Source organism: Notechis scutatus, chromosome 12, assembly GCF_049901735.1.
Source record: "Notechis scutatus isolate UNSWTSFEM ecotype Mainland chromosome 12, rNotScu1.2, whole genome shotgun sequence".
NCBI classification, from domain to species: domain Eukaryota; kingdom Metazoa; phylum Chordata; class Lepidosauria; order Squamata; family Elapidae; genus Notechis; species Notechis scutatus.
Window position 1 is genome coordinate 12230725 of NC_142020.1, and position 15860 is coordinate 12246584.

General features: G+C 44.0%; 1 protein-coding gene across 3 annotated transcripts in view; it reads left to right on the forward strand.

Moving 5' to 3' along the window:
* MARF1 (meiosis regulator and mRNA stability factor 1) overlaps positions 1–15860 on the forward strand; it is a 43158-nt gene that overhangs the window by 9495 nt on the left and 17803 nt on the right. For all 3 annotated transcript variants that reach the window (XM_087942118.1, XM_087942120.1, XM_087942119.1), the window contains exons 4-16: positions 358–532; positions 1802–2028; positions 2138–2255; positions 3665–3837; positions 5225–5659; positions 6375–6547; positions 6634–6792; positions 7372–7561; positions 8325–8503; positions 9127–9207; positions 10170–10406; positions 11228–11347; positions 14125–14300. In XM_087942118.1, coding sequence (XP_087798244.1) covers positions 358–532; positions 1802–2028; positions 2138–2255; positions 3665–3837; positions 5225–5659; positions 6375–6547; positions 6634–6792; positions 7372–7561; positions 8325–8503; positions 9127–9207; positions 10170–10406; positions 11228–11347; positions 14125–14300 — 2443 coding nt within the window. The remainder of the gene's footprint in view (positions 1–357; positions 533–1801; positions 2029–2137; positions 2256–3664; positions 3838–5224; positions 5660–6374; positions 6548–6633; positions 6793–7371; positions 7562–8324; positions 8504–9126; positions 9208–10169; positions 10407–11227; positions 11348–14124; positions 14301–15860) is intronic.

Genomic DNA, 15860 nt, shown 5'->3' on the forward strand with positions numbered 1-15860 from the left:
TTACAAAGCAAGACAGTGGCCAAATGAGTTTTGCCAACCATTGTTAACTGGATCAACGCAGTTGTTTTAAGTTAGGAAAACACAGTTGTGAAGTGAATCTGGCCAGTTAGTACGAAAAACGGTTGCAAGTTACTTTTTTCCCCCAGTGCCATTGACTTCGATCGCTCAATGGGATGTTTGTAAGTCGAGGAGTTCCCTTTGCCTGTCAAAGAACTAGCCATTCCCCTGTCGGCAAATGGAGAAGCTTCTTTTCAAAGAATACCTCTGTGGGAGCCAAAGTAAATAGAACGGCTGGCAGAGGTTGGTTTCTATGCAGTAGGCTGTGTGTGAAGGCAATTCTGTGTTTTTCCTCCGCAGTCATCCCAAGAAAATTTAGTAGAAGCAGCCAAAATGTGGCCGGATATTCCTCCTCCAAACGCCCAGGTGGCGCCCCTTTCTCTCCCACTGTGTAACGGCTGTGGAACCAAAGGAACAAGGAAAGAGAAGAGCCGCCTCTTGGCCAGCAGCTTTGGCCAGCTGACCCCGAAACACGGTAAATATCCTTTGGCTTGATCCTTTTAAAGTTACCGTAGCTTTTAACTCTCCAGCTAATCCATAGTTTCTCAATCGGGGCAACTTTTAAGTTTAAAATACAGGTCCTCGATGGAAGGCAGGTTGGTAGCAGTCCTAATTCCTCTCTGAAGTCTGTGTCTGTCCTGTTGGGTTGCAGAGCCAAACCAGACAGTTATAGAGGTGCAGATGACAGACTCAACAATTCCTCTGTAGAACTGGATTGGCAGCTCCTTGGGCAGTTTGAGCTTTCTGAATTGGCGCAGAAAGAACATTCTTTATTGTTCTTTTTCTGTGACGTTTTTGATGTTAGGAATCCATTTTAGGTCTTGAGATATGATAGAACCTAGAAATTTGAAGGTCTCTGCTGTTGATACTGGGTTGTCTAGTATTGTAAGTATTGTCTAGTATGGGAGGGTTTCTCCTAAAGTCTACCATCATTTCTATGGTTTTGGGTGTGTTCAGTTCCAGATTGTTCCGGTCACACCACAAGGGCATATACCAAGACAAATTCCTTGTGGGTCTAATCACACTTGGCCAATAAAGAATAATGTCAGCGTTCCAGAAAACGTCCACTCCAACCAATAACTCCAAGGCAGACATCTTCTCAAAAGTTCTGTTTTTATTTGGATAGTAAACTGGCACATCTGGGGAATCCTGAATCTGAAAGTTCCGGGCTTCCTTGCAATAAGTAAAAATTACAAATCCGCCCCCTGCACCCATCATTGCATCAAATGCCCCAATTACCATTCATCCCAACTTAAGACTTCCCCTTACCCAGGTGCAGAAATAACATGACCTTGAATTAGAAAAAAAATGTTATGTCTAACTACAAACACTCCAGGAAATTCCCCCCTCCCATTTTCCCAGGCTCAAAATGTGGCAGTGTGGAAGCGTCTGGTCTCAATATGGCTTCCAAAGCTGACAAATTCATTCATTAAGATGGGTGGACTTTAATTCCCAGAATTCCTTAGCCAGCTTGGGGAATTCTGGGACTAGAAGTCCATCCACCTTAAATGTCCGTGGAGATTCTCAGTCCTCCAGGTCATGGTTGTCCCAAAGGTGCTTTTTTTTTTTTCCCCCAAGAAGCAAGTGAGCTTCCTTGTTTTTTCCTTTGAAGACGTTTCGCTTCTCAGATGAGAAGCGAAACGTCTTCAAAGAAAAACCAGACCATCCTCCTCTAAAGTTGGGAGTTAATCAGAGAAGTGTGGTGGTTGAAAGTGTTGGATCTTTCTCCTCCTGGACAACCCAGGCTCTCCAGAAATTGCCATTTCGAACCAGTTACTGGAAAACCTGCCTCCCATTGGGGTCTTCTGGGATATCGAGAATTGTTCCGTGCCGTCTGGTCGTTCCGCCGTGACGGTGGTCCAGCGCATCCGGGAAAAGTTTTTTAAAGGCCACCGAGAGGCCGAGTTCATCTGCGTGTGTGACATTAGCAAGGAAAACAAGGAAGTGATTGAAGAGCTGAACAATTGCCAGGTGAGCACTCAAAAGATCCGTGGGGGGCAGAGGAATCATCAACTCTGGACTGGCTGTGTTTAATCTTTTCTTGAAATGTAATTTTTTTTTTCTTCCCTCCCCGTCTTAGGTGACCGTGGTGCACATCAATGCCACAGCCAAGAATGCTGCAGACGACAAACTCCGGCAAAGCCTTAGGAGATTTGCAGATACCCATGCTGCACCAGCCACCGTGGTGCTTGTCTCAAGTACGTATCAACGGTGCCTCGTTTGGGAGGGGGTCCTTTTCATCCGTGCTCGGATTCGAAATCCATCATCTGCTCCGTCCTAAATACGGAAGCTTTGCCGTTGAACAGTTAAGACAGCCAGTTTGGTTTATTGGTTTAAAAAACTCCAGGCTAGTAACCAGGAGACAGTGAGTTCTAGTCCTGCCTTAGAATTGAAAGACGGCTGGATAACTTTGGACCAATCGCTAGGAGACTGGAAGTTGTAGTCCTGCCTCAAGCAGGAAGGCTGTCCAGGTGACTTTGGACCGATCGCTAGGAGACAGGGAGTTCTAGTCCCGCCTTAAACAGGAAGGCTGTCCGGGTGACTTTGGACCAATCACCTGGGAGTAGAAGCCTCGTCTTAGATATGAAAGCCAGCTGGGTGACTGGGCTAGTCCCTCATTCTTAGCCCAACCCACCTCAGGGTTGTTGTGGGGAAAATAAGAGGAGGAAGGGGAAATACATACTTTCACAGCCTTTCTAATAAAATAATAAAGGCAGGATGAAAATCTACTCATTGCAGTGTTATTTGTGGTTGGCATTGTGGCATATAAGAGCTGTGGTGGTGCAGTGGTTAGAGTGCAGTACTGCAGGCTACTTCTGCTGACTGCCAGCTGCCTGCAGTTTGGCAGGCTCCAGGTTGACTCAGCCTTCCATCCCTCCTAGGTGGGTAAAATGAGGACCCAGATTGCTGGGGTTTGCAAGAGGCTGACTCTGTAAACCATTTAGAATTTAGAGAGGGCCGTAAAGCGCTGGGAAGCGGTAGATAAGGCTAAGTGCTATTGTGCTATGATTTGATTGCTTATTGTACCCTATGACTATTATTAAGTGTTGTACCTTATGATTCTTGAGATATGTATACTGAGAGCATTTGCACCAAGACAAATTCTTTGTGTGTCCAATCACACTTGGCCAATAAAGAATTCTTTTTTCTTTCTTCTTCTTTCCCCCTCTATCTATCTATCTTTATCAATCTATCTATTATCTATCTATCTATCTATCTATCTATCTATCTATCTATCATCATCTATCTATCTATCTATCTATCTATCTATCTATCTATCTATCCATCCATCTATCTATCTATCTATCTATCTATCTATCTATCTATCTATCTATCTCAATCTTGAGAAATAACTAACCAGGTGATTTTTTCTTTCTTTTCTCCTATCACTTTGAAATGATCCCGAGTTTTAATAGTTGCTTTTCTATAATGAATTTTGGCGGGTTTTGTTTGAAGTAAGCAATACAGCAAGGAGCAAAAGTTTGAACGCAGCATTTTGCCATCCGAAGTTGCCCTGCAGATGCTTGTGAAAAATGCACTGCTCTGCATCCCGCATCAGAACCTCCCAAAAAATCACTGGCTTTGCTTTGGCCGCTCTCTTTTTCAGCTGATGTCAATTTTGCACTGGAACTCAGCGACTTGAGGCATCGCCATGGTTTCCACATCATCCTGGTTCATAAAAACAAAGCTTCCGAAGCACTCTTGCACCACGCCCACGAGCTCATCCGATTTGAAGAATTTATTTCAGATTTGCCTCCAAGATTACCCTTAAAGAAAACAGTAAGTGACCATTTAATGGTAAGGCTTTGAAACGTCACGAGGGGCAGAACAGGCATTCGCGTTAAATCAGTCACACAGATCCCACCTGCTTCACCTATTGATTGCACTTGTTGATGTGGAAATAAAGTTGGAAAGGCGAGTAAACAAGTACAGTGTCATGCCCCTGTCGGAATCTGATTTGGAGGGGGAGGCTGAGCAGCTGACAGGGAGTAGGAGTGTGGCTCTGTTGTCTGTGGAAGAAAGGCAAGGCCAGCTGGGCAGAGCAGGGGAGAGGTAGAGCAAGGGAGAGGGAATTCGGAGGAAGATCCAGGCCCACCCCCTCTTCATCCTAGGGCACAGGAATGGAGAAGGGAGCAACATGAGTTGTGTGGCTTACGGGGGAGGAAAGGGCCCCGATTCCCTTCATTAGCTGCACCTGGGAACACTGTTTAAAAAGGGAAGCCGCAGAAAGTTGTTGAGAGCAAATCGTAAATTATGTGGTATTGTCGAGGCTTATGTGGGTTCCTGGTGTCTTCCCAACTGTTGTGTGTTTTGCTGGGCTTTCAAGTCTGGAATTCCTTCTCCTGCCCTGTTGAGTTAATTACCGCAGCAGTGATTTGTGTGGATTTTTATTTACAGTTTGTATGTACTTTGTTTTTGGACTAAATTTCCTCCACTTAAAGACTGGTTTTGGGAGATTTTTTTTTTCTCCAGCCGAAGGTAACCTGGACATTGGGGGCAAAGTTGGAGGTACAAAAGGGGCACTTCTTGCTTATTTGACTCTATTTGACCAGCAGGCACAAGCTCAGTTAGTCTTCCCGAGAAGAGCTCGCCCCCAGCTGTCGGTCCTATGCGATTTCCTTCTCAGCTCTTCTTCTCGAGTTTCACCTGCAGGCTTGCAGCAACTAAATGATCGAGAGTCACAGGGCTTCATAGCAATGTCCACGGCCGGCCCGCCCCCCGAAAGGCAGCCCGCGGATGACTTTGGCCTGACACTCCAGTTCTTTCTCTTCTATTCTGCTGTCTCCAGGCACTTCCACATCCCCTATCCAGACTTTGTTGTTGTTGTTGTTATTATTATTATTTAATCTTTAGTGAGATTCACAGCCTTTGGGGCTGGTTGGTAGCTCAACAGCTTGGGTCCTAACCAAGGACCTAGGGACTGCTCAGGTAGTGTCGGAGGATATAAGCTGTTCCAATTAGGGTGGTTTCTTGTAAAATCAGGGTGTTCAAGTCTGATAAATTCAGGATTTCCAAATAGCGAGGCAGCCCTTTAGGTATTGCTCCAAGGGCTCCAAATACAATTGGGATAACACACGGTTTCTTTTTCCAAAGTTGCTCAACTTCATTATTATTTATTCATTATTATTCATTATTAACTTATTATTATTCTCATTCTCTGAAACAGGTGTGTCATACTCTGTTATATGTTTACAACCTGCCCACCAACCGAGATAGCAAAAGCATCTGCCTGAGGCTTCGGCGTCTGTCGGACAATTGTGGCGGGAAAGTCCTGACAGTCTCTGGCAGCAGTGCGACCCTCCGTTTCCTCAGCCAAGACAGCGCCGAGCGAGCCCAGAAGCGGATGGAGAACGAAGATGTCTTCGGCAACAGGATCACCGTCTCCTTCACCCCCAAAAACCGAGAACTGGCAGAAACCAAGAACGCAGGCTCTTTCATGGCGGAGAAAGCCAAGTCTCCCAAGAAAGCCAACCGAAACGCGAAGCTGTGCCTCATGAGCAGAACAGCCAATGACACGTCTTCCACCACCAAGGCGGCGGGCTCAAAAGGCCCTCAAGGACACGGGCCCGTTCCCAAAAACACTGCTGTTAAAAGCTTACAGGTAGGATGCTTTTCCAGGCTTACACCTCTTTTGAATAGAAATAGAAGAAATAGAAATAGAATAGAATTCTTTACTGGCCAAGTGTGGTTGGACACACAAGGAATTTGTCTTTGGTGCAAATGCTCTCAGGGTACATAAACGATTCATTTGTCAAGAGTCATCGGGTGCAACACTTAATAATAGTCATAGGGTACAATAAGCAATCAAATCATAGAATTAGAATAGAATAGAATAGAATAGAATAGAATAGAATAGAATAGAATAGAATAGTTTATTGGCCAAGTGTGATTGGACACACAAGGAATTTGTCTTGGTGCAAATGCGCTCAGTGTACATAAAAGAAAAGATACATTCGTCAAGAGTCAAGAATCATCAGGTATAACGCTTAATGATAGTCCTAGGGTACAGTAAGAGTAGAGTAGAGTAGAGTAGAGTAGAGTAGAGTAGAGTAGAATAGAATAGAATAGAATAGAATAGAATAGAATAGAATAGAATAGAATACTTTATTGGCCAAGTGTGATTGGACACACAAGGAATTTGTCTTGGTGCAAGTCCTCTCAGTATACATCAAAGAAAAGATTCATTTGTCAAGAATCATAAGGGTCAACCCTTGCTTCCTTGTTTCTTTCTCTTTCCTACTTCCTTCCTTGTTTTCCTTCGTCGTTTCTCTTCCTTCCTTGTTCCTTTCTTTCTTTTCTTTTCTTCCCTTTCCAAGGAACTGTGTCGCCTCGAATCCAAAACGGGAAGAAGCTCTGAACGTCGCCAGGACCAGCTAAAAGAGGGAGCTCCTCCATCGCACAGCACTTCTGCCACAGCAAGCTCCATACCTCCCCAAGCCGCCAAGAAGGCAGGAGCGGGAGAACCCGCTCACAATAAAAACAACCAAAAGTACGTTGAGAACCTACAAGGCAGGTTTTCGTTGAAGGCTCTCTGTCCGTTTGAACGCCTTAATTACGCCTTTCTTCTTCACCCAGGAAAGAGACGATGGCAGCCAGAAGCAGGAACGGTTCCCCAGTGGACAAGAAGGAGAAGGAGAACGCCTTCCAAGTCAGCCTCCCTTCAGCTTTCAACCTGCTGACGGCCTCCAGGCAGCACAGTCCCATTCTGATCTTTCAGAGTTGTTGGTCATCCAGGTAAGCGTCGTCGCACCATGAGTCCGGGCGCTGTTTGTTTTTAAGAGTGGAAAAGCCACATTTTGGCTTTCATCCAAAGCGTGCGCCAGGACAAAAGCTGTGCAAATATTGACAGGGATTAGCAGAGGTGGCTAAGTGGACTGCTTAGATCAAAGGAGGCAAAAAAAAAACACCTGCAAACACTTTTATTTCTACCCGGAAACCGTTTCTGGACTTGGTGCTTGAGGGGGGGGAGAGAAACTTTCAATTTTGGGTGTTACGGATTCGATAGAAATAGCTAGTTTAAACTAATAATGTCAAAGTAAAAAGTTGGAGCTCAAGCTCCTTGCTGTCTCCTTGCTCACACAGCAAGTACTGTTTCAGTTTCCAAACAGCCCTCAACTCTCACACACTTGACAGGACGCTAGCCAGATGAATACCAATGGATGCTGGTAGGCAGAGGCAGAATTTTTTTTCCCCCTTATTTTCCTCCCCCAAAACTAAGCCTGACCACATAGCTCCCTAGGAAAGCATATATATATATATATATATATATATACACGATTCTTGATTCTCTTCCTTTCCTTTCCTCGGCCTCAGGAGCGTGTCTCCAAACGTTTCGAACAGGTCTTCTCCGCTCACTTTGAACGCCACAAGCTCTTCCAGCCGTACAGACTGCCCAGATCCATTTGCAAATGGAGTAGACATTCAGATTAGCAATCTGGATTACCGACTTTCCCGAAAAGAGCTGCAACAAACTTTGCAGGATACCTTCACTAAGCATGGCGAGGTAAACATCGAGGCTGCTTTACAGTGTGTGTGTTTTTTAAATTGTCTAAATGTCTTTTAAATTGTTTCAATTGCTTTCGCAGTTTAGAACCTGGCCGTTTTAGTGGTTCCATTTTAGAACCTGACCGTTTTAGTGGTTCCATAAGTACGTCAGTACAAATTGCTGTGATTCCATTTTGAAGATCGTGCTAGCCTCCAGTTTTGCTTTCTTTTAACATTAGCAGTAGCACTTAGATTTATATACCGCTTTGCAGTGCCTTTAAGCCCTCTCTAAGCCCTCATTGTCAGGATTCTGACCACCCCATTTAAATCATGAGTCTCTAGCCAAAATCCGACAAGATTTATTGGGAGTCAGAAGATGTGGCACTGCCTGGGTGTAGCCGACTCTGAGACACCTAATTCATTGTCACCCTTGATCCTGGTTTTCCTCCCACCCCCTGGGTGTATCGTAATTTATATTCTCCAACGGGACACATCCATAGCCAAGAGTCATCAATCATGTTCTCCAATTAGATTTTTGCTCAGCAGAAACCTTGGTCACCTAGAAACTATCTTTGAAAACGTTTATGGAATGCAAACTGCCCACTGCCCCCCCTCCTCCCTTTCTGTTGGCAACTCTAAGAGACCACAGAAATATTTTATGAGTTGACAGTCAGCCTCTTGCCCCCCCGACAATCTGGGTCCTCATTTTACCCACCTCGGAAGGATGGAAGGCTGAGTCAACCTTTTGATATGATTTTTGTCTTTTTTTTTTTTTTAACCAGGTAAAGAATGTAGAACTTAGTCCTCACACTGACTATCAGTTGAAGGCTGTTGTTCAGATGGAGAACCTTCAAGAGGCCATCACTGCTGTCAACAGTTTGCACAGATACAAAATTGGTAACAAGAGGATCCAGGTCTCCTTAGCCACAGGAGCGGCCAGCAAATGTCTGCCACTGATTAGGTAAAACGACAGCTACTGTAATATCTTCCCTTAACGCTTCCCGTCTCTGAACTGAAAACATTCTGTGGATTAGAGCAGGGGTCCTCAAAGTAGAACCTTTGCTACTTTTTTTTTAATTAATAAATTTTATTGAATAAACATTAAAAACAATTGAACACAGTGCGACTTTCTTGGCCATCATTTTGGCCATACAAGCTATAGTATAAAGATACACATAACAGTTAATTTCCTTTTTCCCTTATGTTATTAGTATAGTGCTAGCTGCATATTATTTCTGTTTACATTTATATACAATTATATACATATTCACCACCATCTTTCATGCATTTGTATCATCTCATATTTGTCCATTATATTCCATTCTCTTTGGTTTACAAAACTTTAACTTTTCATTCCTATAAAGCATCAACCCCTCCTTTCTTTTTCCTTGACTCTGGCCATTGATACATTTTACTCCAGGCTTCATAATACTCTGTCTCACCCTTCTCTTTGATTTCTAAAGTTAGTCTGCCCATAGAACCTTTGCTACTTGCCAGCCTAGTTGCTTTCAGTTCTGCAAAGAAAGAAAAGAATAACAGGGGTGCCCAAAGCTGTTCCTTAATGAGCTCTTTGTCTTTTTACAGTTCAGAAGCAATATCGATTCTTCAGGACGCCCCAGCCTGCTGCCTCCCCCTTTCCAAATTCACTGAAATTTACGAGAAAAAGTAAGTGGGAAACTTTGCACCCAGTGCTCTGCTGGGTTTGAGGAACTCGTGCGGTCATTTTTGATCCAGAATTTAATCCCTGCTGCAGGCAGTCTTCGACTTAACAACAGAACAGTTCATTTAGTGACCATTCAAAGCTAAAACGGCACTGAAAAAAGTGACTTAACGGCCATTTTTCACACTCACGGCCATTGCAGCATCCCCGTGGTCATGTGAACAAAATCGTGTTGCTTGGCAGCTGACTCATATTTATGACTCTTTGCCGTGTCCCCGGGGGTCACGTGATCCCCTTTTGCGACCTTCTGACGAGCAAAAATCAACGGGGAAGCCAGGTTCGCTTAACAACCAGGTGACTAACTTATCAACTGCAGGCTCTCAGGACTCCCAACAAATCTACCCCCGTTCAAATCATAAGTCTCTAGCCGCATCTTTCAGAGAAAAGAATATTGATTTATTAGAAGTGGCTATGTTAGCGTTGGCTGGATGCAGCCGATACTAAAATACATCATTCATTTCCCCCTTGACCCTGGCCTTCTCCCCACCCCACCCCTTGGATGTATATTCTCCAATGGGACACATCCATAGCCAAGAATCATCCATCATGCTCTCCAGTAATATTCTTGTGCTCCAACAACTTTGGGCTGCCAGGGCGATTATCTAGGCACTTAAGGAATGCGCTGTTTTCCCCCACTCCCTTTTTCTGGAAGCTAAAAAGATGAAAGGAATATCTTTTTAGTTGACGCAGTGATTCCCTTAACCACCACGGCAAGAAAAATTGTAAAGTGGGGCCAAACTCACTTAAAAATGTCTTGCTTACACAACAGCAATTTTGGGGCTCTGTTGTGGTCATCAGTCGAGGACGATCTTATATTCCAGGAGGTCTGTAATAGCTGCAGATTTCTTCTGTTGCTTTTTTGTTTGTTTTCATTTCACGGAGCAGTTTCTTGTTTCCGGGCCTCTAGGTTCGGACACAAGCTGAATGCATCGGACTTGCACAAGTTAACGGACATCCTAGCGATCCGCGATCAAGGCAACGGTTGGCAGGTTTGCCTCTTACCCAGCAGCCAAGCGAGGCAGAGCCCGTTGGGGTCCTCGCAGTCTCACGAGGGCTCGTCCGCGAACTGCAGCCCCGTCATCTTTGAGGAGCTGGAGTATCACGAGCCTGTCTGCAAACGGCACTGCGTGAACAAAGACTTCAGGTGAATTTGCCTCCCCCCCCCTTCCCCCTTCCTTCTCTGCAATCAGCCTAATTTGGACTCCTGGAGCCACGTGGTGGCGCAGTGGTGAGAGTGCGGTACTGCAGGTTACTTCTGCTGACTGCCGGCTGCCTGCAGTTTGGCAGTTCGAATCTCACCAGGCTCAAGGTTGACTCAGCCTTCTGAGGTGGGTCAAATGGACCCACCTCAGGACCCAAAATTGTTGGGGGCAATTTGCTGACTCTGTAAACTGCTTAGAGAGGGCTATAAAAGCACTGTGAAGTGGTATGTAAGCCTAAGAGCTCTTGCTATTGCCCGTCCTTCCTTCCTTCCTTCCTTCCTTCCTTCCTTCCTTCCTTCCTTCCTTCCTTCCTTCCTTCCTTCCTTCCATCCATCCATCCATCCATCCATCCATCCATCCATCCATCCATCCATGGTGTGTAGTGGGTAGAATGCAGCATTGCAGACTAAGTCTGCCCACTGCCAGGAGTTCAGTCCTAACTGGCTCAAGGTTGACTCAGCCTTCCGTCCTTCCGAGGTGGGTAAAATGAGGACCCAGATTGTTGGGGGCAAGAGGCTGACTCTGTAAGCCGCTTAGAGAGGGCTGTAAAAGCACTGTGAAGCGGTATATAAGTCTAAGTGCTCTTGCTATTGCTTTTAGTTATTCCATAAGTTGGGAAGATAAACTTTCAAGCATAAGCATTTAAACTGTGGGATAGTTATATTTAAACATTTAAACTATGGGATAGTTATATAGGCATATTTTCTTTGCTCAGCTTCCTATAAAACTGAACTTGGTTGTTGGTGTTTTTTTTTTTTTTAAGCGAACACGACTTTGATCCCGACTCCTACAAAATCCCCTTTGTGATTCATTCTCTGAAGGCATTTGCTCCTCAAGTCCATAGCTTGTTACAGACCCATGAGGGGACAGTACCACTACTCAGGTAAAAAAAAAAAACATTGCTCGAACACCCAAAGCTTCAGCAAAATGTATATTAAAAATTGTTCCCATCCATCCCTGACTCACTCACTCTCTCTCTCTTCCATAACGGAGCTGGTTCTGTGCCATAAAAGGACAGTTAGCATTGGAGAGGCATGCCAGGAACTGCATTTCTGCAGCCAAATGGATGTGTACCAGACACACACACACACACACACACACACTTCAAAGAAGTGCTGAAATTACATCCTGTTTTGCACAGAACACTTTGAACATTAGGGCAAATCAGAAACCACAGAGAATTGCACTTCACTTAACCCCACTCTTAATTTGCATTTTCTGATCGGCTCTGTTGCTGTTTTCCTCTTGCCTGGATTGCAGGTTAATTGATGTCCTTATTCCATATGCTTCTGTCCTTTTTCTCTCCCTCTCTCTTTCCTTCCTTCCTTCTTTCCCCCCCACCCGTCCCCCCCCCGGGTTGCAATTAGACAGTGTTTGAGAAAGAATCCTTTTTTTTTTCTCCTGGCGTTTTAATTTTCTATTTCACCCCCTTTCCTCTGTCATTCTCCTGTGCTGAAATTGTAAATCCTCAATCTGTAATAGAATGGTTGCGCAGAGAGGTTGGCTGTTAAAACAGCTTACAAACGGTTGCTCTATATTTATCAACATCCATATGTATTTCCTGTATGTCATTTGATCTTGGTGCCCTTTAAGAAGCTAGCTCCTAGTCTCAGTCATTGGTGCCTTTTTGCATCTCTTGCCAACAGTTGCTTGACATGGTGCCAAATTTTTGTGAAATCAAACCCAACCACGCAACGCAGCCATGCGTAGCTTCAATCTGAAGGTCTGATTTGCTGAATAGAAAAGAAAGGATTGCCAATTTCTTGCCAATAAACATCAGAAAGCTATGAAACCACATAAACCCCTCAAATGGAGGTTACCTTGGTGCTCTTTGAGCTTGGTTGTTTTCTTGCAGAAGTCCTGTTTCAAGAGGCTCTGGAGCTGAAGAAGCGTCTTGGACGAGAAGCGAAACGTCTTCGAAGAAAAACCCAAGGAAGTCCAGTTGCCTCTTGAAAAAGGACCTTTGGGACAACCAGGACCTGAAGGACTGAGAACCTCCATACATTTATTTTCTTGCAGGCATTTTATTACCCAAACTAGGTAACATCATAGAATAGAATGAAATAGGAATTAGAATAGAATAGAATTAGAATAGAATAGAATAGAATAGAATAGAATAGAATAGAATAGAATAGAATTATTTATTGGCCAAGTGTGATTGGACGCACAAGGAATTTGTCTTAGTGCAAATGCTCTCAGTGTCCATAAAAGAAATCATACATTTGTCTCAAGAGTCAAGAATCATAAGGTACAACGCTTAATGATAGTCCTAAGGTACAATAAGAATAGAATTAGATTAGATTAGATTAGATTAGAATTGAATTGAATTGAATTGAATTGAATTGAATTGAATTGAATTCTTTATTGGCCAAGGTGACTGGACACACAAGGAAAATTTGTCTTGGTGCAAATGCTCTCGGTGTCCATAAAAGAAAAGATTCATTCGTCAAGAGTCAAGAATCATCAGGTACAACACTTAATGATAATCATAGGGTACAATAAGCAATCAAATCACACTAGGAAACAGTCCATATAAAATCCTAAGGATACAAGTGACAAAGTTACAGTCATACAGTCAAAAGTGGGAGGGGATGGGTGATAAGGAGTGATGAGAAGATTAACAGTAATAGTAGTGCAGACTTTGTAATAGTTGAACAGTGTTGAGTGCACCGATGATATTACCTAGTTGGGTAATGAAACCTGCAAGAAAACAAGCTCAGAGTGCCCCAAGGAACCTCATTTTGACCCTGAGCTACAAATACTCCCCTTTATTGCTACTTCTCAAATTATTAATTGTGGATTATGAATAGAATAAAACCATCTTCTGCTTATAAAATGACTCATACATCTAAAGGTAGTGTGGTGTAGGTGGAAAGTCTGAGTGTGGTTTTCAGTCCATTCTTACATCCTGGAAGATTCCTGGCTCCTCACTCACTTTCAGCCGAACCCATTTTATGTGGATAAACCTGGCAACAGAGCATTGTGGGTTATATCTTACGCTCCTTAAAGAACGGGTAGAGATGCATCCAACTCTTCAAATTAATATTCAGAACCGATGTGAGTCTGCAATGCCCACGTTCAGGATCCTTGCTGGGTTTTCTGGTTTTTTACTAATCCGTTATCGCTGCAGTTATGATCCAATCCGAAGTGTACCACTGCTTATTTTGATTAGATAGGGTGCTGTTTTTTGTTTTCTGATCTCCAGTAGTTACCCGAAGATTGTTCACAAGCAGAGGAATATAAATAGCCCTATAAGCCACCGCATCCTAGAAGGGGTGCGGTGGCTCAGTGGCGAAAACGCTGAGCTTGTCGATCAGAAAGGTTGGCGGTTCGAATCCCTAGCGCCGCGTAATGGAGTGAGCTCCGGTTACTCGTCCCAGCTTCTGCCAACCTAGCAGTTCAAAAGCATGTAAAAATGCAAATAGAACAATAGGGACCACCTTTGGTGGGAAGGGAACAGCGCTCCGTGTGCCTTCGGTGTTTAGTCATGCCGGCCACATGACCATGGAGACGTCTTCGGACAGCGCTGGCTCTTCGGCTTTGTAACGGAGAGGAGCACCGCCTCCTAGAGCCGGAAACAGCTAGCACGTACGTGCAAGGGGAACTTTTACCTTACAAGCATTGAGCTAATTTTCTTTCCCCCCTCCCTTTTTTTTATAGCTTCCAAGACTGTTATGCTTCAGAATTCAACAGTCTAGAAATGGTTCCAGAAGGCCACGGAGGCGTCCCTCTGGAGCACCTTATCTCCTGCGTTCCTGGTGTTAATATTGCTACGGCACAAAACGGCATCAAAGTGGTAAAATGGATACATAATAAACCGCCACCTCCCACCACAGGTATTTTATGTTCCTCCTTCTTGGTCGCTGTCTTAGCTGGCTACCTAAACTTGACCACTCGTCCCATTTCTCCCCCCATGGTCTGAATTTGCAAAGACAACCCGTGAAGCGGGAGACAATCCCAACGATGTGAGATTTGGTAGAACTCTTCTCTTCCCAGCCTACCAAGATGGCTCGCTGGCAATATTAGAATATAATTTTTAATAGGATGAATAAAAATCGTAGATAGAAAGACCAGAAGTTTACAGATGTTAGGCATTTTCTTTTATGTATTTTTCAAATGATATAATGAGAATAATTTAAATTGGATAAGGGGGATAGAGATTACTAATATTCTTAGCGTGAATTGGATCAATATGAACGATACCTAATATTAATTTTGTTTATAATAAAGAAATGTTTAGATTGAACAAGAAAGAAATAGATGAAAATAGAGACGGAGATGAGGGGTTAGCTGTTTTTTAGTTGATGTATGTTTAAACACTATAATGAGGATTACTTAAATGTGAACAATGTGATAGAGGTTACTAATATTGTTGTGGTGAACTTGATTAATATGAATGATACCCAGAACTAACTCTGTTCACACACAAAATGGATGTATATTGGGTGGGGGGGGAGATTGCCCACTGGCAACCATGAACTTTTTGGACTCACATTTTGTGTGTTTGTTTGTACTCATTTGTATCCCGCCTTTATTATTTTTATAAATAACTCAAGGCAATGAACATACCCAACAGATCTTCCTCTTCCTATTTTTCCCCACAACAACAGCAACCCTGTGAGGTGGGTTGGGCTAAAAGAGAGGGACTGGCACAAGGTCACCCAGCCAGGGGTGGGATTCTACCAGTTCGCACCTATTCGCTAGAACCGGGTTGTTAACATTCTAAGCAGTTCGGAGAACCAGTTGTTAGAAGAAATTACAGGCCTAATCCTGTAAGGAAGGCAGGAAGGAAACATTCTGGTGTTGCTTACAGAAACTGCCTCTCCGTTAACCCTTATTACATTCTTGGCAGGACTAGACTTCCTGTCTCAGGAACGTCTCTGGAGTTTCTTTTCCCCTCTTTTGTTGGTACTTTGTTTGTGTGGAGTGACCATTCAAAGTTACAATGGCACTGAAAAAATGTGACTTATGTGACATTTTTCACGCTTAGGAGGAGGAGACACATGCCTCGATATGAGTGATATTGAGTTGGCCACACCCAGCCAATAACATGACCACCAAGCCACGCCCACCAACTAAGCCACGCCCACAGAACCGGGTGTTTAAAAATTTGAATCCCACCCCTGCCCCCAGTCAACCTCCATGGCTAAGGAGGGACTTGAATTCACCCTCTCCCGCTTTCAAGCCCGGTGCCTTAACCACTTTTTACTTAATGTAAGCTTGCTTTCAGACAGCCCAACGTTCTCTTGGAGTTGGGGACTTCAGGTCCATGGGTGGGCTGGTGGGGGTTTGCAGGGTTTCGGGAGAGCCCCTAGCTAAGGTTCTATGCAGTTTGGAGAACCCCCAAAATCCCACTCCGGTCCCCCAACTGGCCTCTCAGAAATTTGGGAAGGCCA